Source organism: Dermacentor albipictus, chromosome 8 (genome assembly GCF_038994185.2).
Source record: "Dermacentor albipictus isolate Rhodes 1998 colony chromosome 8, USDA_Dalb.pri_finalv2, whole genome shotgun sequence".
NCBI classification, from domain to species: domain Eukaryota; kingdom Metazoa; phylum Arthropoda; class Arachnida; order Ixodida; family Ixodidae; genus Dermacentor; species Dermacentor albipictus.
In genome coordinates this window covers 76653147-76676257 of record NC_091828.1, presented here as the reverse complement: position 1 = coordinate 76676257, position 23111 = coordinate 76653147, and the positions used below count along the sequence as shown (strand labels likewise).

Below are 23111 nucleotides of genomic sequence, written 5' to 3'. Positions count from 1 at the left end.
GGTACAGGTAACACCCACCTCCGCCAGATAAGTTACGTAGGAAGACGCAGACAGAAAGCTAAATACAAGTATATTTACAAAGAAATACGCCGTAGCGTGGGCGGTCTCCAAGAGGCAACAGCCCTGGCTAGCCTCTAATCGTCGTCGCCGTCTTCACACTGCTGGTCCCTTCGTCATCGCAAATACTGTTCCGTAGCAATATAAATTAGATTTGGGAGGGTTAAAAAATCATCAAAGCCGGGACCTGTAGTTAGTGAACAAGCGATTGAAACCGACAGTGCTTTGGGTGGTGTTAGAACAAGTAAACATAATTAAGCGTTTGCCTGAATACTGGCTTTGGTATTCTGTCTGGTGAATGATCATGTCTAGGACAGGAAAAAATCATTGAATTCATTTGCGATATCAGTGGCTTTCGCTACTGCCGTTGTTCCTGCATGAAGTTTGTTCAGAGTGGGGTTTGGCGAAGACAGGTGAAGAAAGGCCCTAAATGGTACCCCAGGTTCTGCGGGTATTATTCGTGTTCAACGCTCACTTTCTCAAAGTAGGAGTGCTTGGCTTCTTTAAAGAGTCTGGTAAGTGTAGTAAAATAAGTTATGTACCGCGACTTTATGATTACATCAAAGGCTTGGCGTTTAATGTCTTTTGTTAAGTTTATCGCGTTTAGTTGTACTTCTTAAGAGGGATCCTGTTATCCAGGGGTTTCTAGGGGCGGAGAACCAGTGATTAGTCTGTGTTAGTCTCGTGCACTCTCAGTACACGCTTCTAACCTTGTTATTAAATTGTTGGAAAAGCAGGATTGGGTCTTTCCTAGAAGGAATTGAGTTCCAGGTGATTTCCGCAATTTGATTATTGAACATAGTGGTGCGAAGGTTAGCTATCTTTATGTTTCCATGGTACGGTGACTCTACACATTTTAATAGAATGAACAAAAGATAGTGGTCCATACAGGGAATAGTGACTACGCGAGCACATTGCTCTAGGTGTAAGTTTGATTATACAAGGTCTATTAATCAGTGAGATCCGGACGGATGACATCTTGTTTGGACGGTTAATAATGAATCTAGGCCATATCCTGCATAGCAGTTGGTGTAATTCGAGCAATGACTATCAAAGTGGTTAGTATTATTTATGTAATTGTCACGAGGGATGACGACATTTTTGTTTTCGTTTGCAATTATGTTGAAGATAGCATCTAGTTGGGAACAATAACGAACGGAAGAGGATGATGGGGGATGCTGCACTGATCCAATTATTGTGTTTGTAGCGTTAACTGAAAAACATTTATCAAATTCCAAAAAAAAAACAGATTCAGCGTTACGGCGAGAGAAATACAGGTCATTGCGACGAGGACATGGCTGGTTGTCTTGGACGAGGATCGCTGAACAACAATACCGAACTTGCTTACGGAGACATACTTCCATTGTGTATCCGGGAATACAAAATAAGTTACTATCAGTGCTTGTAAGCCATATTTATGAGAGAAAAATGATAGTGAAAGGATTATTTACATGAGAAAAGAAATTTATTATGTTATCATAGTTCTTTGAGAGGCTACCTATGCTAAATTCTATCAGGGATTTGTGGGTAAGCCTGGTGTTACTTAGCGAACGTTTTAGTTCTTCTCAAGAAAATACATTCACTGGAATATTTATTTGATTGGATATCAAAAAAAGTTTTGGACAGGTGCGAGGCGATTAGCCAAATGTCGCACGTGCTACAAATGACGTACACGCAGCTCCCTTCTGTCTTTCGTGCTTTGATGCGGCAGTTGTCCGTCCATAAGAATTTCCAGTTGTGCTGCCTTTTTAGGTCCAGGGCCTAATCAACCAGTCTTGTCTTGTGTTAAATGGTCGTTAGTAAAGACTTTGGTCTCTGCAGGTGGGGGGAAGCCGAGAGTAGTAGTGCTTAGTCGTGCTTTCCGGGCTGAGGGTGTCTACCAAGTTGACACTTCTAAATTTCTTGATTTCTCAAAGTTTCCTCTCAGTGCCTTTGCAAAATTGTCTGGGTGACACACAACTCTGTTTTATGTCAAGACGGGCTGACACTGTTGGCCTATGGTGTCACTCTCTTGTAAGGTTGTTAAAAAATAAAACAATACAACTTAATCTAGTTAGAACAGTAAAGATTAGTGTTCCTGTTATTCGAAAATAATATACAAGGAAAGGGTCAGTAAAATGCACATCGAAAAAAAAGAATATTTTAGAAAGAGGTAAAAGCCTATGTCGCAGGTACCCAAATATTAATAAAAAGAAGATGCACACAGAAGGAAACATTTTCGAAGGTGAGGTATTTCTATCAACTGACAGCAAGCTCACTGGAGTGAGACCGAAAACTTTGTCACAAGTGAGGTTCTCTCTAAACAGATGGTAACTTCAACTCTCCTGACATATTCTCAGCCCGCGCACAATGCCTCAGATTAGGGTTTCACTGATATAAAGAGATTATTTTACTTTCTATTAGGAATATTTGCATCTCGGTATCAGTCAACACTTCGTTTTTTTTTTTTAGCTGAACCTTCAACGAAGCGGTAGCACGCTTCCTTTTCCGTTCATTCCTCAATACGTCGGTACTTCCTGCGTCCACCGCACGTTCGCCCCACGAACCATTTGGAGCATCCTCTTGGTCAGCTGTACAGTCATCGCTCCCTATGGACCTCGAAAAGTTAAAAAAATCAGGCAGTTGGAAAAAAATGAGTGCATTTCTTTTACCGCCCTTAAAGGCTAAACTTGCCGCAGGGACATACAAAAAACACTGAGGACTCCTTAGGCATATTGGTGCTCGTGCTGCGACAAAAGACGACGGGTGCACGCTTGCATAATTAAGAAATACAAACTGTTTTCCATGACAATTGTCTCATCCCACGCTTGTTATGCTTCACCACAATACATTTGCGCATGTTTCACCGTCTAGCAGGACTGTTGTGAAGCAAAACTACCTTTTCGGAACCGGCATTATGCAACGCGCCATGCTTTCCGGGCTTCGAAGCCAATCGCGAGCACCACAATGGTGGAGTCGGTGCCATTGCTCACAGCGGCAAATTCTTGCAATGAAAAACGCGGCACAGAACGGCAAGAAGTTTATTGGGCGAACCTCTAAGCAGCCAGGCCTAGCCTTGTGGCGGTAGTGGCTACGGCTGCCCGCGGACCTGCGTGCCAGAGCGCCGGTTCGAGGTGGCGAGGTCATCAAAAAGGCGAAGCTGGTGGTGGCTTTGATTAATGCCATTTCACATCTGTGCTCACTGCAAAAAGTCCAGCAAACCCGACTGCGAAACGTTCTTGCATCCGAACTTTCAGAGTTTCTTTTGCATAGGCCCTGCCGGGTACCTGGCCGTGCCCCAAAGCAGTCCGAATTATTAGACGTCCGGAAAAACGGTCGTTGACTATATGTACCCTGGCAGCTCCTCCAGACGGCATCAAAGACGATTAGTTATGATTTCTCTCTGTTACTTCGTTTCCTTTCAATAAACTCACAGCTGATTTTCCCTTATAGAAGCACAAGTTCGATGAGTATTACCAGACTAATAAAGGTATCTGAGAGTTACCGTTTTTCCCGGTTGGTAGACACCCCGCGGGCTTTACTTATGAATTCCCGCTTTTTAGAGCGTGAACAAAAGCGTGCTATATTATGTTTATCATTCTTCGCAGAGACGCGGTGAACAGTGCCTATGCGACATCTTGTCAACTGTTTCTTGCGAAATAGCGACACAGTTCCCACCCTGTGTGCACCGCACAACCTTGATCTCGACATTGTTTGTGCAAAAATACTGTTCGAAGTACGCTACCCTTGTAACCAGCATTTGGTTTTTATTTGTGAGCGTCTTGTTCTCTGCACTCACAGCGTCGAATTTCCCCTAGATTCTTCATAAAACTGGTTGATCATGCGCAAACTATCCCCCATGCGTGCAGTCTCTTGCCGGAGGGCTTCGACATCGCGAGTAAGTTCTCACTTATTAGGCAGCGCTAAAAAAACGCGGGAGTACCTTGGCAGCTGCAGACGTACGTCACAAAACAGAAGTGGCAGATGCCGTACGAGTGTGACGACTAACCTGCACAACCAAAAACTTCCGCTTAGCGGAGTTTCCTTGCTGCCACGGCTTCTGCTGCCAAGTGAAACACGGGGCCAGGTGGATCCGTTTTTTTTTCTAGTGCTGGCAGCACCAAAGAGCGCCCGATTTCAGTGGTAGCACTGTGAGATGTCACCAGGTGTCTCCGGTGGTGTTGACGTGCTGGTGAGCGCAAAGTCCACCTTCTAGGATAACTGAATGCTTGTAACCACAACGATGGTGGAAATCAGCGCTTGCGGATGACCGTGTTCCTATCTGCACAACCAAAGGATTGGCTTAGCAGCGTTTCCTTGTTGCTACGGCTGCTGCTACCAAGTCAAGCACGGGGCCATCTAGATCCTTTCTTTTTCCTAGTGGTAGCAGCGCCACGAAGCGACCATGTTAGTGGTGGCACTGTGAGATGTCCCCAGGTGTCTCCGGTGATGTTGATTGCCGGTGCTGGTGAGAGTGAAGTCCACGTGCCAGGATGTCTGAATGCTTGTGAATACAACAGTGCTGTAAATCAGCGATTGCGAATGACCGTGCTCCCATCTGCGCAGCGAAATGTTTGGCTTAGCGGCGTTTCTTTATTGCCATGGCTGCTGCTGCCACGTTTTGTTCGGCATACCTATGAGCCTGCCCTAAAACAACTAAAGTGCTTTTGCAGTTACAATACATTGGGCTCAAATATACGAGAATTTATGATAAATAATTTGTTCAATATACAAAAATTCAACAACGAGAGCTCCATTTCTAGCACGGAAATAAAGCAATGGGCCATCTAGGAAAAGCTTAGTTTTTCTTTTCTTTTATTACATAGAACCTACTTTGATTCCACTAAATTTAGCCGTTGCTCAAATCTTTCTAATCACACATTTTAAAACGAATGAAACTCTAATTGCTCATAAAAGGAAGTGGCGATCTCTATTCAGTCAGCTTTCGTTTTCGTGATGTTATCATAGAACTGTAGTGACTACTCACCTATACGCAAACACAGGATTGCCTGAGCGATTTATTCGTACCGATATGGCTGCAGTTGAGAACAATACTGGGGCAAAGATGTGTTCTGTGAAATATAATAATTGCTGCTGCGTTAATTGTAATATCAAAGGTAATACCTAAATACTCAGCTCTTTTTAAAGTTTGCTTGCACCTTATTTACGCTTTTTGTTGCTTAGCTTAAGCTACACTGAATGCTACCTCTTCACTTTTGGATAAGAAGGCAAGCTCGCATTAGCTTTATTCGTGCAAAGATATTTTCGGTGGACTGTAAGAATAGTCGCTGAGTCAATGAAATATCAAAGATACAATTTAAATATTAGGCTATTTCTAAAGTATGCTCGGACCACGTTTACGGTTTTTGTTGCTTAGCTCAATTTATGCCTCATATTACTTCTTCACTTTGAGATAAAAATGAGAGCTGCGAATTAAAATTTATTTTGAAACATTTTTACCACTTACAATGCCAAGTGAAAACGAATGCAGCATGATGTTGTATTCTTATTTCTAGTCATCGAATATATTTACCTTTCAAGAGATCACAAAAGGAAGGAAAAAACGAAGAATGTTTACAAATGGTGGCAGTGATGAAGAACCTACAAAATGTTTGGACTACAAAAGCATGCTTTAGCAATGCGCTTGAACTTCTGGGGCGGTTTATTAATTATACGCGGCTCCGAATAACGCGGACGTCACATACGCGCCTGCAACAAAATTTGCGGCACTCTTAAAGAGAGAAAAAGCGAGAAGTTATTTGAAAGAAAGCAGAGAGGCCGGCCTGAGCCATCGCACTCCGACATGTTACTTTGCATAAGGGGAGGGGGAATGGGGTCATAAAGGTGTGTTGACGGATGATGATGACATAAAAAGATGGGTGAACAATGGTGAAAGCAAGTTCAACATTCCGGTTATAAACATTCAGAAATGTCACCCATTAAGCGACTGCCATATTCCATATCTTTCTTGTAGTCACTAGTTCAAGTGAACCTTCAGATAAAGGCGCTAAGACGAAGCTGGTGTGGAGGCCTCCACTGCGTGAGAAGCCCAGGCGCCAAGAAAAATCCACAAACAGTTAACAGCATGTCAAGAGCTACCATAAGCGCCTCCAGGGCGGTGAGCCTCTGCAGGGCACTTTTAGCGGCTCGATTCGTGAGACCACAGCGAATCACGCGAATGAATTTGACCAGGTGCTTCTGAATTTTCTGAACGCTTCTCACTGTGTCCATCTCCTTGCTTGCCCGTTGTGTCACTGGTTTCGTTGGTCTTATCATTCTAGGCTTCATGGCGCAGAGGACCGCTATAAGGCCCGCTGCTATGGCCGTTGGCCTCGAGGGCAGCAAAGGCCATTCCGTGTCTCTATCAGCTGGTGGAAACGAATATTTGACGCACGCACAGGCAGAGGTGCTCGTGGCGTCCACCCGCCGCTATGTAGGTCTTCCGAAATGGTTTTGTGGCGCTACTTTTGCTAGCGTTAATCATTCTGGCTAACAGAATGAGTAGCCTCTTTACGTGACGATTGGATATCTTGCCCTACTTCGAAGAATACGAAGTTCTTGTATCATTTTTAAGCACTCCTTCGAAATCGCTTCGTGAGAGCCGGTACAGTTGGGACATTTAAATGAAGACTTATCACAGTCGGTGGTATTATGTCCTCCGTCACTACGCGAGCACTGTGTATTCACTTCTACAAATAGTGCTCACGTGTCCTATATTTAGACATCGTCGGCACTGAAGAGGACTGGGAGCGAATCGGCGCACACGGTGTACCATATGTAGTCACTTTGGCAGACGCTGGAAATGTCGAAGAAGCAAATATCAACTTGACGCATCAGAAGTTCCCCAAGCAGTGAATCTCGAGATTTCGCACTGATGACCTCAGAAGACTGTTCAGGTCGGCATACTTGATTTCAAGCTCCACGTCGGAAATCGCACCAGTCATTGCCGGCTTCCCGTGCGAAATAAAGGACGGACAGGGATTGCGCTCAACTGCGGAATGGTCTTGAACTTGTTCACTTTCGCTCTATTTTTCATATCTATCGTCAGGATGTTCTTGCGACCACTAATACTGATCTCGACCAGGCGCCACACATTCAGTACATTCGGTTAGAAGTTGCCTGCTTTGGGAGCTGATGCTCTGTGACATAGAGAGCGGCATGTAAGAAACCATGAAGGATTCCTGCTCACTCTGATTTGGAGAAGCCTTCTCAGTCGATATACGGCGCATCTTCATACGGCAGCCCATGGCTACAGTTTACTTCTTGTCAGAATCCATAACTTCCGGCGTTGAGCTCTCCCAGCAACCGAGCTTGTCCTAGCATTCAAAAGCACGTCGTCCAAAAAATGAGCGCTGCAGCAGACAACTGACCTTGTTTAGAAGGCTGTGTGAGCGGAACGTCTTCTTGCTCATCCTCGATGAAGGACTATCATGAAAATGGCAAAAACGTTACAAACCGCTTAACCGCAAGAGGCTCAGAGCGCCGGCGAACCCTGGGCTCTTATTTATCTGCCTCTCCGCTTAAAAGCTTTAGCATACCTCGTAGGGCCGGTAATGACTTCGAATAATCGGCACCATTATGCCCTTAAAGTGCCGCACAAGTAAATTACATACCTTTCAGGTTTTAACACTGATATTGTTTTGAACATAAACATGTAATAGTCTGAGAATGTTTACAATATAAGACATGCACAGTGAATGTTATGCTTAATGACGTCTGATTGTGGGCAGCCACTCTCACAATCCTGAGTAATAATTTGGAGATAAATAAAACACCTGGTTTGAAGAACCATTGGGGCTGAACAGTAGCGAAATCTACCTTGCATATACAACATGCCTGAACATATAAAATACAAATGCCCATATACATGAGTATCCACACAGCAACACAGATGCCGACGGCGAAAATTCGCCTTGAGTGTCCGCGTTATTTCTAGTGCAATAAAAGAATATGAACGTCAGAATAACAAGCCCTAGAATATTATTGCGCGGATCACATTGGTGTAGTAAAAATTTGTCGCTGTTTCTGGCTACTTCAAGTATTTCATTTCTTTTCAGGTGCGGAAAGGTGCGCGCAAAGCCACGATGCAAAAAGATACCTACGAGGGAAGGTATCAACCCGGAATGTTGCGAGTATGCACTGTGCGGGAACAGGCGATTTCCCGGATAGACTATTGGTGCTTGAACAAAGAAATTTGAGTGCAAGAAGCACGTTACTATATCGCCTCACCAGTGTTGTCTATACTCAACAGCGTACCACTGTTCCGTATCAGGAGTTACACCACTGGGGAAACGTAAGGGCTTTTTTTAAATTTGTCTGGTAGTGGGCAAAACAGCAACACTGAGCAGCCACGCTGAGAAAGGTGCAGGAGAGCTGGCAGGGAAAGCTCCCCTTCAAACGTTATCGTGAGCATACATAGCAACTTTGAGCTTGATGCGAGTTATTGTGCGACGTTGTGCACTACACCAATAACAGCCACCCTGGTGTAGTGGACAAAAAATTCAACCACGGACGCCCTCCTTCAGGCTTTAGTGACCTCTTATTTCTGTTGCCATGCAGCTCTATGGTAAGTACGTCCGCGATGGCGATAGAAGGCTATGCTTTTTCGCATCTTAAAACCATGTTTGCTTTAACAAATGGGAGCGAGCATATGTCATTCTGCAGAGAGTTTGTGTCATCAAATTTTACATTCATTGCTGTTTTTACCTCAACATATCATTATTTATGCTTGCCGAAAAAGAAAAGCCAGGCAGCAATCCAATTCTTTCCACACTTTCGAATACCTCCTACATGCCTTTTAATAACACTACATATACTCTCAAGAACGATTCCTTTGTGATGAACAAAGACTCCAGCGATGATCTCACCACCTCGATAATATCAGACTTAGGTTACCATTAGAAAAGAAAGACGGATAAATAAACCCTTTATTTTTCCTGTTCTCATATAAAAAGACGAAGAAACCGCTTTATGGCACAGCTTGCTCTCAAGAATAGTCCTCTGTGATGTGTGTTTTCTGCAGTGACAAACGAAACGGTGTTTTGACAAAAGGTGGAATTCGTCTAGGTATAAGCGTCGAGGACAGATGGCAGACAGTTATTTCTAAGCACAAGAAAAAAAACACGAGTTACTCTTTCTTTTTCACTACGTGGAACGGCATTGTCAGACCCATGATTTTTTTTCCTCTGGGGACAAAAAACGCGGCCCGTTTCTCCGGCCGAATGACGTGGGAAATTAGAATGGACACTCACGCTGTTCAACGGAAGCCTGCTACCGAGATGAGTGTGTCTTGTTTGTCTCTACTTGTCGCACTGGGAAGCATTGGCAATGTAACGCCGACTGATGCAGCACTAGTGGTTAGCTTCTGTGCAAAATGTCAACGCGACATTCCCTTGCCCTGCGCCACCAATACTCATAACGCAGGTGCCGCTTTATTTTGCTAATAAATAAATTTATAAACCCCTTCGTGTTTCCACCTTGCTCGAAGAAAGTGAAATGCACGTAGGACATAAATATGTATGCATAGTGAAAATATATCTTTGTTCACGCAGTCATCACGGAAAGTAATGGTGGTAAGTAGGAGAAGCTCTTCCACGGTCGTTGACATACGCGGCTTCCGTAACAATCCAAAAACACTACTCCAGCCTAAAGCGTTGCAGCACTGGTGATTGTGACACGGCTTCAAAGAGCCCACTGCTTCCTGCGCCTTAAGTACAGCACCCGTGCCACAAGGGTTTAACTGCGTTGATGTTGAACGCGATTTGTAACCTAAACTATATGCTTAGCGCGACTATGTTTGTAAGTGAAAGCGTCAGAACAGTGGCAATTAGTGAAAACTATGTATGTTTGTAAATATCGGTTGTGGCATGTTGACAAGTTAAGCAAAAACAGGGGCGAACAAGATTGCAACACATGCCGAGCAGTCTGAGGCTGTACGCACTTCCTCAATACAAGAAATATTTCGTTATTCCTGTCAGCAGATGTATGACTGAAAAAAAACGCTTCCTGCGCAGTGCTTGCTGACATTCCTGAAGTAACCAAATCATTCGTTCTTATTACTGGATCTCAAATTGTGAATCCCAATCTTATATCAATACGCTATGTCAAAGATGTCGCACAAACCGCCATCGTGTGTATGGCAACGAGGAGAAATTCACCTGCAGTGTCCATATAATTACAATCGCACTAAAACACTGATTTGTTTGACCTTTATTGCCTTTAGTAGAAGCAACCGCCCATAATGACAAGAAGCTCTTGCACTAGGATCCCGCGAGAGAACTTGTAAGAGCAAATTCTAGCCAATCCAGATGCTGGATGTTTTATTAGGGAAAATGGGGGGCCTACGGCAAAGAGCACTAAATTGTGAATTAAAATCTTTCGTGAATATGCTCCTTGAATGCCTTACGAGTGCTGAAAGCAAGCTTTTCATTTACAGTACTGGAATATTTTAAGAATGTCACTACATATTGCTGCGTTGAAAAAGATAAAGCAGGACGTACCAAGATTCGTTTCACTACAACGAAAAGACGCATAAAGTTCGCGTAAACTGCGCCTCATTCAGCATTTGTGGGGAAAAGTTCGTGAAACGCAGCTTTCTAAAAAAAAAACATATTGACATCATTTATGAGTGTACTAAAGGTCATTCATTCACAAAATATTCGTCTATACCACAGTGGTTCACAATACGTCGTTGCTATACTTCGATTTGTGAATAAATGCACATTGCGGTATTTTTACGTCGTTATATAAACTCTGAGCTTCCATAGCAATCTTACGTTCTCATATTATTTTATTTACAACAGTTGTAGTACAAAATTTGACAGCGCAATAAAAAGTAAGCAACCTATAAGATAGGTACATTTGCGGTATTTGTGTTTAACGGAACAAACGTCACCAACACGTACTCAGTGAAATCGAGCTTAACAATTTCGCTTAAGCTGATACATGTATGACAGCTTCGATGGTAAACCTTGCTTATAATGAACGCTGCAATTGCGGCAGCCCCATATCAACGTAAACATAGAGCAATTACGGCAGAAAGCTTCTCACGATGACCCTGGATGTTTACCCGATTAGCATTGAAGGAATGTAGCGACACACGAAACCTATCACCTCCGAATCTCATTACGCCTGAGGCGCCGAGTACAGCCAAGCTATTCTCTCGAGCTTTGCTCCGGAAACGCAGCGCCATATAGCGGCGCCGCCGAGAAGTGCGCGCGTGCCGCCTGTTTGAATATTTACTCAGACAAAATTGTATGGATATGTATGGCGTAGCTTCAATTCGGCGCAGCATCTGAGCGATTTTGAAGGATTTTTGTTGTCAATAAGTAGGCGCACATACCCAGTGAAAGCAGTTGCCGTCAAAACGGATTATCGAAAAACGACGTGTACGCAGCCGCAAGTGCACAGGGAATCAGGCTTGCGTTAAAGTGGTTCGTTGAAGAACGACGCCTACCGAACGACAGGTGCTCACTGGCCCATGCTGGCGCGAAAGTAGTTAGATGCAGGCAAGCATGCACCGCAACCTGGGGAAATTCGCAGTGAACGCCAATGGCGTTAAAACGTTCGTTTACAGAGTGTGGAGAGCTGGTGCGGTGCTGCCCGGTGCACGTCTGGAAGGGACCACAATGTTTACCTTGGGCCTGACGGCGTGTCCTCGTTTCTCGCTAGATTCTGAGCCACGTTAGATGCATTCGACACCTCCTGCTTACTCTAGAAACGTCACCGAGGCACACGTCGCTCCCCTCTAGATTTAGTTGACCTCGCATGTGCTTTGTTTGTGTCCCACAATTTAGTTCATCACTTCCGGTTTCTGGCGCTTTGTCGCGCTCAGTGTAGGCGTAACATTTATTCGAAATGATTGGGGGGAACTACGGCACACAATGTAGCTATGGCATGGTACATCGCACTCCCCACATGGCCTGCAACATACCATAAGAAAGATCGACGAACATTTAATATTCTTTCATTTGTTCTTAGTCTGCTTGCTGACTCGCAAACATTCTTTTGCTTGCGTAACCTTTTTTCATATCTCCTTTTTTAAGAATATGGCTGAGCTACCAACTCTTACACGACTTTTAAGTTCTGCTCATGTGGTCGTTTCGCTGTGCTACGAAGCTCGTGTAAAACAACCAGCTTTAGAGCTGTACTGAAATAATAACTTGGTGTGGAAGTGGGGATTCTGCTTATCATCTATTGAACCCATTTCTGCTATCAGTAATACCTAATTCCCCTTTTACATAGCATTTGTCGCAGTGCCAGAGCGCACTGAAATGACCACCCGAACTTTCCCTTAACGCATCCTCCTAAGTGCGTATGCGAAATTATTGCCGCTCATCGTCATCATTATTATCCATGATCGTCAACCCCAGTGTCGAGTTGCTGCCAGCAACATCTATGCAATCATTCATTGTTTTACTGCTTGATAAGCTTGCGTGCGTTCTGCTTTATCATCATGATCAGCAGCAGCAGAGTCAGCCCAATATACATTCACTGCAGGCTTCTCCCCCCAGTATTCGAATAAACTTGTCCAACGCCAGCTGACCCTTGAAAATTCCCTCATTTCGACAGACCATGTAATTTTTTTGCCATTTAGTCAGCTTCATTTCTCCTGTCACTGGCTCATTCTTCTATTTGACATTAAAACTACCAGGCATCTGCCAAGCACATTGCGTGGCCTTCGATCTGTTGCGCAAAAGAAGAGGTGTTAGCTTACCTTTGCAGTTGACGTGCGCGTATTACTTCCAACTGAGAAATACATTATGGCAACAGAACGAAAAAAATGAAGCATACCCTTGTTGGTTACTGCACTCGTGGCTTTTTTATAAATTAACGAAACAGTGTTAGTGGAACGGTAGTGTGGAACTCATGCTAGCAAAAATCTGTTGAGGTCAAACGAATAAAATTATTTTTATTTGCAACAACTTTCAGCTCTCACAATACCTGCAGAGGTTGAAATTAAAGGACTGCTTCAGCTCATCACACAAGTATGCCACAAGGCAAGCCGAAAGACGCGATGTCGTGACTTGCTGTGTGGCTTTAAATATTCTCTTATACGTAGCGACAATCATTGAGCGTATTTTCATAAGTGGGTTGTGCGCATGGCTTGTCGATGAAAGGTCGGAAGGATCTGTACACCACCATGCAGTTATTCTTGTGAATAGAGTGATGGGTGTCTCGGCTGGCGGCCATTGCACAGCCCAGAGCACAGTGCAATATAAGAAATAGCTGCTTGCTCGACAGATGAATGCCTGGAAGCAGTTGTCCTTCACTGTGAGACAGACTGGCCCTGTTGGTTGAGCTTACTAGGGCAAGGTGGGCCATCTTCAACCCGACGACGTGGTCCAGAAGCGTATCGTTGGCGACAAATTCGTTCACCCTCTTCTGACGCCACGTGTCATTCTGTCGTGCAAAAAATATAGAAAAAATTGTGAATGCGTCGCCCACGCTGCAAGCATGAATTTTTCTATTAATTTTTAGAGATCATTTTCTACTATATTTCGTATACCTTCTGTTAACTATCCCAAGAATCTGAAGCAAACGAGCCTCTGTCGAGCAAGCCCATATTGCAAGGACGATAATGCGGCCACTCCCAAACAGCGCAGCGTATAATTAAGTGAAAAGGCGCGAGTCCGCTCCTCATCTGAGAAAGAAGTGGAGCTTATCCACGATTTCGAATAAAAGCACCTGCACACCAAAACGGTTCCAATCGTTTCTGCATACAATTTACGCCCATCAATGAAAGTGCATGATGACGTCTACAGTATATGTATTTTCGTGAAGCGATAAAGCGAAAGCGCGTAAATTCAACGTGTTGTGCTATTTTAAAGCAACATGTTAGCGCAAGTTGTTCATTTGCACCATTTTATAGAATTCTTTGGAAATCATCTGCGAAAGACGAGTTCAACTTCCAAATTTTAGCGCCTTCTAAGAATTGCGCGGCTGCTTTCCTCTGTTTACTATATAGGTTTTATTACCCATACTGTGCAAAATAAACAAGCATCACCAAGTGTTGCGACCCAAAATTTTCTGTCATTTTTCCGTCGTTTTTCGTGCTTCCTGTGTTACCAAAATTAAATCAATTACGAAAGTTCGGGTGTATTTGGATAAACGTTTATTGGGATAAACTTCACCTCGTTCTGAACATTGTCGCGGGCATGCGCAGAGCGGCTGCCTGCTTACCGTACCTGCGCATGTGTGTATCTAATCGTACTCTTCTGAATGTAGGTTCGTGAATTTGAAGTATGACTCACGGAGTCCTGTAAATTGAACCCTCTCAATCTCACCTCATTAATCGTAGCTTCCGCGCAGTAAATATTGCTGGAGTCGATAACATCAGAGCTCTCCCAGAAGCGCCGCCAACGTTCGTCCATGGATTTATCCTGGCGCCGTAGATGGTCCACCTTGCGAGCTATTGCTCGACCGACAACCTGCGTGCAGCCGCCAGAACCAACAATAAATGTTTTAATAATTCACAATGGCGTTTCCTAGCATATCGGGAAATCTCACTTCGAATTGAAAAATAGAGACATGAAACAGGGAGTGAAGGGAATGCACATAACGCTAAGTACGCCAGATTTGCAGATTTGCTTGCCGCGTCACCATGACGGCGTGAAGTCACCAAACAATAGTAACACATCCGGGTGCTTTGTGGGGTCATAACGAAATATAGCGAGCGCGGTAGATGTTGTGGGCTATTAGTGAAACGAAAAACGTAGGATGACACTAATCACGCACCAGGCAGCCTGACGTAACATAAATGTAACTTCATAACGTCGAAGGCTGGTCTTATGGGATGATCGTCTCAAATTTGTAACAGTGAAAAGCTAGACAGGGATAGAAAAGGACGTACCCAGCGCGGTGGGTGCATTGTTCTGTCCTTGTGTGTTGCGCTGTTTTAGACTCAAGATTATATACAGACAAGCGCAAATAATGACGTTAAAGAGAGAGTTCCAGAAGCAGAACTTTTATGTGTAGAAGGCGGAACCTTTATGTTTCTGAATCTTTTCGCTTAATTTCATTTCAGTTGATGTATAAGTTCATGTATTACATTCCACCAAACTTCCACCTATTCGTCGCATAAACAGTTGTCCAATGCCGCGTTATGTATTTCTTGCTTCTGATGGCGAAACTGGAGGAAGCGGTCGTCAGCTCCTCGGACGAAATGCGCTCAAAAGTGAGAAAGGTGAAGCATGTTGCAATTAACGCTGCTTACACGCGAGATACTTCCTCCTACATTAATTAAACATTGCTTCTTTGAAGAGTCAAAAAGATCATTTCTTGATCAGCACAGTGTCTGTAGCACAGCGATACAGTTTGTCAAGGATCGCACAACTATGCACACAAATATGGCCGTGAAAGTCAAATGTGAGGCCAACGTACGTGTCCCAGAGCAGCAAAGTTGTAGGCTGGTAATATCCGGGCGTCGTAATACGGCAGTCGAAAGAAGGCGTTCAGGCGTTTTATATCCGCCAACGACGCCATGACCGGAAGTAGAGCTTGCAGCAGCGGCGGGAGGGCATGCCATGCTCGGAGGCGTCTCAGCCAGAGGAGGGGGAAGCTGCTTCCTTTGAGAGAGAGCTGTCGCTCCTTCGTGTTGCCATTATGCTGTATAATAGTGGACAGTCGGTACTTCATATTTATTACGTAAAGTAATCAAACTATTCTTCCTATCGATCCTAAACAGCACAATTCACTCGATCAATTACTTAAACAACTGGGTCAATTTGGCTCAATTCAAGCTACACAACGCTAATCAAGATTTACGAGTACGTTTCTGCCAGGTGAAGGCGAGTTCGGATGAACGATAGACAGTCGCTTTGTGGCAGCAATTATTTGGAACAGTCAGTATTGCAATGTGCTTTTGTACGTCGGCAGACTAAACATCCAAATACCGGGCGAGTAAGTCAAGGAAAGACTGAAAAGATATACGTGGCCAAATTCATAATATTCGCAGTGGCTGAAGATACGTCTGCACCAACTTTTCTATTAATATATGTTCCTACGGTGTTGCGCTGTTAACACGGCAAGTTGGGCGAGCGGGTGATTGAACATGTTCCTAGGGGTGGGCAGCGCAACCCAGAGGATAGAAAAAAGCGCTCGTATTGTCTACTTCGTTTCCTCTTTCGTCCGGGTTGCAGTGCCAACCCTCCCCCCCCCCCCCCTAGGAACATGCGCTGTTAGTCGCGACGTCGTGGGTTGGACAACTGACGCTGCGGCCACATTTGCCCGTGGGAGAATATTAAGATGCACGTCGACTTATATTAGTTAATTTATGTTAAGTGTCACCTGACAGAAGCACATGGGATCGAGATTATTTCGGCGATATGCTCCTTTCCAGGCTTTACGCTCATATTGTGGTTTTCGCATGCAAAATCAGATAAATTATTTTCATACGTATTGTGTATTATTAAACATTTTACTAATAAATTCATTTCTTTTTTTACCTTTCCGATAATTCTTTTCTGATAACGCTGAAAAACGAGTACATCATTTACATGTAGTACAGCATGAACATTTTCTGCCACCCGGCAAAAATAAAGATAAGCATGAAACGTCACTACATCCTAATTCTGACCGAAATGTGGCAACAGCCGGTGTATTCAATAATGCCGCTGCGATTAGTTGGGTGCAATAACTGACGATTTCTGCAGTTTTCGCACTCCACAACTGGTTGTTCGCAAGAATCTTTGCCATAAAGTGACTTGCGCCACTGTCATGGTAAATAGACGCAGAAGATCGACTTCGTCACGTCCAGCTTCCCGCCAATTACCACAACAGAGCCCAGTTTACGAGTGGAGACGTCAACTGTGTACTGAAAAGAAAGCAAAAACCTTTTCGATCACTGTGAAGGCAGTGAAGGGGTGACCACGTTCTGCGTCGACAAGCTGTCTCGCGTTTCCCCCGGGAATGACCACTTCACGCTGCTTCGTAACAATTTTAGTGGCTCCGCCATTTTTGTTTCTCTGGGGGCTGTTGAATACTGAGGCTACGGCGTTCTGGAACTGGACCATGAAGCTGGCCACACTCTCAATAGTGTGAGTAGATACAGCGTCTATACCTGTGCCAGGAGAGCGCAAAATTCCCAATTTATAGTGTTATAGGACTACAAGTGCTAAGATGAGACAAGATAAGTAGTGAGCGTCGCAATATCATAGTGCGGGAAATGGGCGCTTGTTTTTGCAGAACACCTCTGTAGAGCATATAAGTAGAGTGCGCGCTTAAGTTGATTAATGCGAAAAAAATGTCGTGCTTTTTGAAGCACACTACCTTGAAGACGAGGTTAGAAAATTTTCAAGTTCCATAATGAACACATTGATGAATGAATATCAGGGTTTTTAAGCTATTTCTGATTTGATCAAATAGTTTTACCGAAACCCTCAAGGTGGAGAAAAGTATTTATTAATGTGAAATGAGATTTCCACCCAAACGTAGCTTAGTACTAAAAGGAAACCTACATGAATTCCTCGAAAGAAAAGCTTTTATTTCGAGCAACCCGTATGAGTTTCCTTTCTGGCACTTAGGTACGTTTGGGTGGACGTCTCATTTCCCCTTATTAATTACTTCTGATCTGTATAAATTTTCTGTTTAATCTGTTTTATTTATTTATTCAAGTACCTACATATCGCGCTGGATGGCATTACAGTAGGGGGGACGAGGCGAAATAAAGCAACAATTGACAGCACCAAAGTTGTAAATTGAATAAATACAGCCAAAACATACAGCGTGCTGATGAGCATTACAGTAAAGGGTGTGGAAGAATTGAGAAACAATTCATTGCACCAAAGTATTAAATAAACACAGGCAACAAACACGGGTAATCAATCATTGGACACGCAAAAAAAATTAACAAGCTACACATACTGACTAAGCATATCTGAAAACCTTGCACGATCAGCTGCAGTTTCTACAATGTCAGGACGCAGCCGGTTCCGTTCACTGATAGTGCGCGGAAAAAGCGAGTTCTTATAAACAGACGTGCGGGAAAAATTACTTTAATCTTTGAGCTGTGGTCTCGTCGCTCAGATACGTAACTCGGTGCCTGTAAATATCTACTTAAAACTAACGGCGTTTCATTAAACAGTACATCCCGCAAAAATACGAGGCGAAATCGTTCACGGCGCAAGGAAAGGTCCATTTAGTTAATTCGACGTTTAATATAGGAGATCCTAGTGAAAAATCGGTAACCACTAGTTACAAAGTGAGCGGCGCGGTTCTGGATAGCCTTTAAGCTATTAATGAGATGCTGTGTATGTGAGTACCACACAACGCAGGCATATTCAAGGATAGGCCGGTGATTGGTTACATATAGTGTTTCCATAACGTTCTTCGGGGAGGAGGAGGAAATAACTTTAATGTGTCCTGAGGAACCCCTCCCACCCACTCTTGCTTTAGTGGGCGGCAGGGGTCGCGGGCCGCACCCACGTTGGGACGGGAAGCCCGTGAGCCTCCGCCCTTTCGTGAGCCCTCTGGACGGTCCGGAGCTGGGTCTGGTGGTCGTCGCTTTGCAGGGCGTCCACCCAGCATACTTTGATTTTCTTTAGTTACGTGAAGAACACGACCTGCCTTCTGAGTTACACCTTGAACGTGACGATTCTATGACAAATCTGAGTAAAAGGTAACTTCTGGGCATGTAGCTTCGTTACCTGTGGCGAGGGGTTGACCATTAATGTGATAATTTGATTGCATTCGGCTTCGCATTCTGGTAAACGGATATAGCAGCACTTGCAAACATTTAGAGGCATAAGCCAGTTTCCACACCAACGGTATATATTATGGAGATCTAACTGTAAAGCTGAACAGACTGAATCATTTTTCATTTCTCAGTATGAAACACAGTTGTCAGCGCATAGCCTGACACTTTATGTTATTCCAGAACTAATATCAATAATATAAATTGGAACAAGAAGAGACCCTAAAACAGAGCCCTGTGGTACCCCGGAAGACACAGGAGCGGCAGTAGATTAGGCTCAATTTATGATTACTTTCTGTGAACGGTCCATTAGATAATATTGCTGCCATAGAAGAATATTTCGAGGTAAACTGAGAGCGGACAGTTTATGAAAGAGAAGAGTGTGAGAAACTTTGTCAAATGCCTTCTGAAAATCAAGAATGCTGTCAGTTTGAAAACCATTATTGCATGAGCTAAATATGTCTTCGGAGAACTCAGTTAGCTGTGCAACACGAGATCTCCCTAATCTAAACCCAAGCTGATAGTCGACAAATTATTATTATCAAGATGGGGGCAAATGTTAGTGTAAATCACGTGTCTTACAAGAAACGCTAGCTCGAGAAATTTTTCTGTAGTTCGAGACGCGCACCCTTCATCCTTTCTTAAGAATAGGCACTACAGTTCGTATTTTGCATTCCTGGGGGAGTTCAGAAGTACCTAGAGATTTTGCGAACACGTATAAATATTCAGATAGGATCTTTCCACAATATTTAAAGACAAAGTTCGGTATTCCGTCAGGGTAAGGAACAGAATTATGTTTTAGCTTCCGAAGATTAGGAATACTCGACCTATTGATTGTAATGCCAGGCATGACCGCAGAAATGACACCCACGCTAACTGGGGTAGGCCTTGGAGCGGAGTCCGAAAAAACAGACGCGAAATATTCGTTAAAGCAGGTTGCCTCGTCTTCATCGCTGATAAGGATCCTACCTTCATCTTATATCGGTGGGATCCCGACCTTATCTTTATTATTTGCCTTAAGCTAATTCCACAAATTTTTTTGAATTACTTGTGATTTGTGGTTAAGTAAGAGAAAGAACTCTTGTTTGCTAATATGATTTTAGAGTTTATTTCCGCACTCAACTGCTCAAGTCTGAAGAAAGCAGGCGGGTTAGTCTGGCTTCTATAGATTCTAAACGTACGATTTTTTGTTAATAAGTTTGTTTATTTCTTTATTGAACCATAGCTTGTAGCTCTCGCGTTTTATCGAAAGAATTTAGATGAGATATGTAAGTGTCAATTAGGCCCAGAACCTTATGTGTGAAGTCAGACCACAACTCATCAAAAATTCTGGTAGCGCCGTATTGAACAAAGCTGTCAAGTTAACATTGAAAGGCAATGATAATATTATCATAATCTTCTCTTTCAAAGTTGTAAACTTCGTGAGGCTGCGACACAGGGATGACCGGTTTCCGACTGGGCTTCCACAGCGTCACGATCGCTTATTCCAGGAACAACCGAGAGAGACTGCAGCAACGAAGGGGCGTTCGAGAACAAAAGGGCAAGAGTTGAGCGTGACCCATTCCGCCACGTGGCCGGTTTTGCCACAAATTGAAAAAGGCCATGTGTCGAGATAAATTCAGTGAAAGCATTAGACAAAGACCGGTGGAAGGAGAGCACTGGCAATTTATTATTACACCGAACATCAGGCATGTTAAGGTCTCCTCCGGTCAGGAAATAATGAATTGAAACTTTCAGCAAAACATTCGAGAGAGCATTACGAAAATGGAAGTCGTCATTAGGCGGGCGATAAAACGCACCGATCATGAGGTGTTCATGATTCTCAAGTACCACTTTACGCCACACTCACCCACATTTCATATCAGCGATAGTGACCGCATAGCTTTCTACATTTTGTCTTACGAGCAAGGACACGCCTCCTTCACGTGTGTTTCTATCTTTTCGGTAAGGTACACATTCTGAAGGAGACACTTCAGCGCTGAAAATGGATTCATCTAACCAAGGTTAAGAGCGAATAAATACATCTGTGTTCGAAGAGGATAGTAAGGCAGCTAGTTCGTCAGTTTTATTATTTACACTTCGACAATTCATAAGCACGACACTGATGCTTCATGACGCGAGAAAAAACGGGAGGTAGAATTATTATGAGCATCACGACAAGGTCGAGATCGATTACGTGCTACTTTTTTTGCAAACCCACAGTATCCTAGCTAACATTGTAGGCGTAGCTTCTGCCACCAATGACCGGTTTATTGTGTCTGAGTTTAAACGATAAATCTTGGACATTGCCAAACTCGAGAAGCTTTTTGTGGGCAACACGAAGTGGGCATGAAAGGTCTTCGCGAACATAAAATTCAGTGTCTTTAAGCTTGTGACACAGACCAAGAACGGCATCCTTGTCCTTATATCTGACAAACCGCACAATAGGACGACCTCTGTCTTCTCGGAAGGAGCCAACCCTGTGAGCATAATCGATGTTAACTGGGTCAATTGAAATACCGAGTTTGGTAGCGCAAGAAGAGGCAGCAGCGTCTTCCGACTGCTTCTACGTCTCTGTTACGTTATCAGTGAAACCGAAGGACCGAATATTGCTCCTTCGAAGTCTCTTTTCGGAGTCATAAAAAGCAGCCTTAAAGGTCTCTATTCCGGTCGACGGGAATTCCAGAGTGTGGCCAGTTGAACTCGCATCAATACTTTGCTCCAGTACTTTGACTCTCTCCGAAAGGCCTTTCATTTCTTCATCAGTAGAGCATTGTGTATTGAGCATTTTCGGAAGGTCTGACAGAATCTGCACCTGGCCCAACTCAATATGTAATTCACTACGCGTAAAAATATGCGACTGCCTAACACTTTGGTGCAGGCGAAACATCCGATTATTCTAACTCGGCAACATGCCACTCGCAGTTTATTTTTTTTAATTTAAAATACCTTACAGGCCCTATGGGGGCATTGTGCAATGGAGGTTACAAAATCAAGGGAAAAAAAGAAGAGTAAGAAGCCGTCTAAAGATTAATACAAAAGATACGCCTCAATGCAGGGCTCATCAAGATTACTACCAAGATCAAAACATGACAAAGGAACACATGAAGTAATGAAAGGCCCCAAAGGTACACTTAACGAAATAACATGAGTAAAACATAACGTAAGGCACTAATACTATAATGTAAAATGCACGAAAAATGAACATATCAGGGAGTACAATTCTTGAAGGGATATTTAGAGAAAAGACGCAAAAAAAGCAATAATATATACAGGCATTACAGGCAGTACAATTACCTTCAATAAGGTCTATGGCAGTGTAGCGGATGTCGCCCAGTTTCTCCAAAAGCCAATGACATTTGCCCTCAGGATTAGTCTGCAAAGAGAATAAAAAAGCACATTAAGGTTTTAAAGAAATCATTTGCTAAAGAAGCAATACTTAGCTGTGCAAAGTAAGAAGGGAAGTGGCGCATGTACCTACGTATTTGCCCAGAATATTTCTACACTTCATCTTCAGTGCTCAACTAATTCTTCCTTTATTGTTTATGGAAGCAAACATTTTTCCCGTTTTTTTTTCTTTTTAAGTAACTCCACGGTAGAGAAAGTCATGAAACATATTCTCTAGACTGTATTATATATTTAGAGCTCCAACCTCATCCCTAGACATTCTCTTTCATATGCAAGAAATTTCATCTAACTTATCATGACGCGTGCCAGAGCTTCATCACTGATCTATTATCTCTACTTACGTATCGTTGCTGCTAGAGTGGTAAACTGGTTCTCAATGTGCTCTACGTTTCTCATCATCTTTCGCTTTCAACTGCAGTGCAGAAAAATTTGTTTTGTTGATACTTCAGATAATTTTGCAAGTATTCCGCACTGCTTCTTTTCTTTTTATTTCAGTTGTCAAAGGAAAGCATGACATTTGAAATGCCCGAATGAACACGAGTCTTAAACGTAAGCTCACTGCGATATCGTAATCTTCCTGGAGATGGCTTACCAACCCCGTGTGGTTCAGTGCCGCCAACACATCGGCCTTCGCTGCGACCAAGCAACGTATCACGTGCCAAGCCAACAGGCGTCGCATCCTGAGTGCTTTTCCGGCTCGAGCCACATAGGCCACCAAGGCTAGCGACCGCTCGTTCGTCACCACGTATTCGTTGCACTTAGATTGGTTAGGACAGCAACTAGCCAGGAGAACATTCCAGCGGTCTGCGGAAGGTAAGACGTCACGATTGAGATCTGTAGGAACTAATTTTGTATTTGAAGAACTTGTGCTTGCAAAGAGTAGGAAAATATCTTGCCACGAGCATGTTAACTCAGTCAGCGGCTGTGCAGACCTGATGCATTTCGCAAAAAAAAAAAAAAACGAGAGATCATCACCACTTGGAGCTTCCGAGTGGTC

General features: G+C 43.6%; 1 protein-coding gene across 1 annotated transcript in view; it reads right to left on the bottom strand.

The window, feature by feature from the left end:
* Positions 1–12944: 12944 nt before the first annotated feature.
* LOC135921058 (uncharacterized) overlaps positions 12945–23111 on the bottom strand; it is a 29243-nt gene continuing 19076 nt past the window's right edge. The window contains exons 9-14 of the mRNA XM_070523616.1: positions 22674–22918; positions 22004–22082; positions 16869–17095; positions 15418–15642; positions 14322–14465; positions 12945–13437 (exon numbers count right to left, since the gene is read on the bottom strand). Coding sequence (XP_070379717.1) covers positions 13087–13437; positions 14322–14465; positions 15418–15642; positions 16869–17095; positions 22004–22082; positions 22674–22918 — 1271 coding nt within the window. The 3' untranslated portion in view covers positions 12945–13086. The remainder of the gene's footprint in view (positions 13438–14321; positions 14466–15417; positions 15643–16868; positions 17096–22003; positions 22083–22673; positions 22919–23111) is intronic.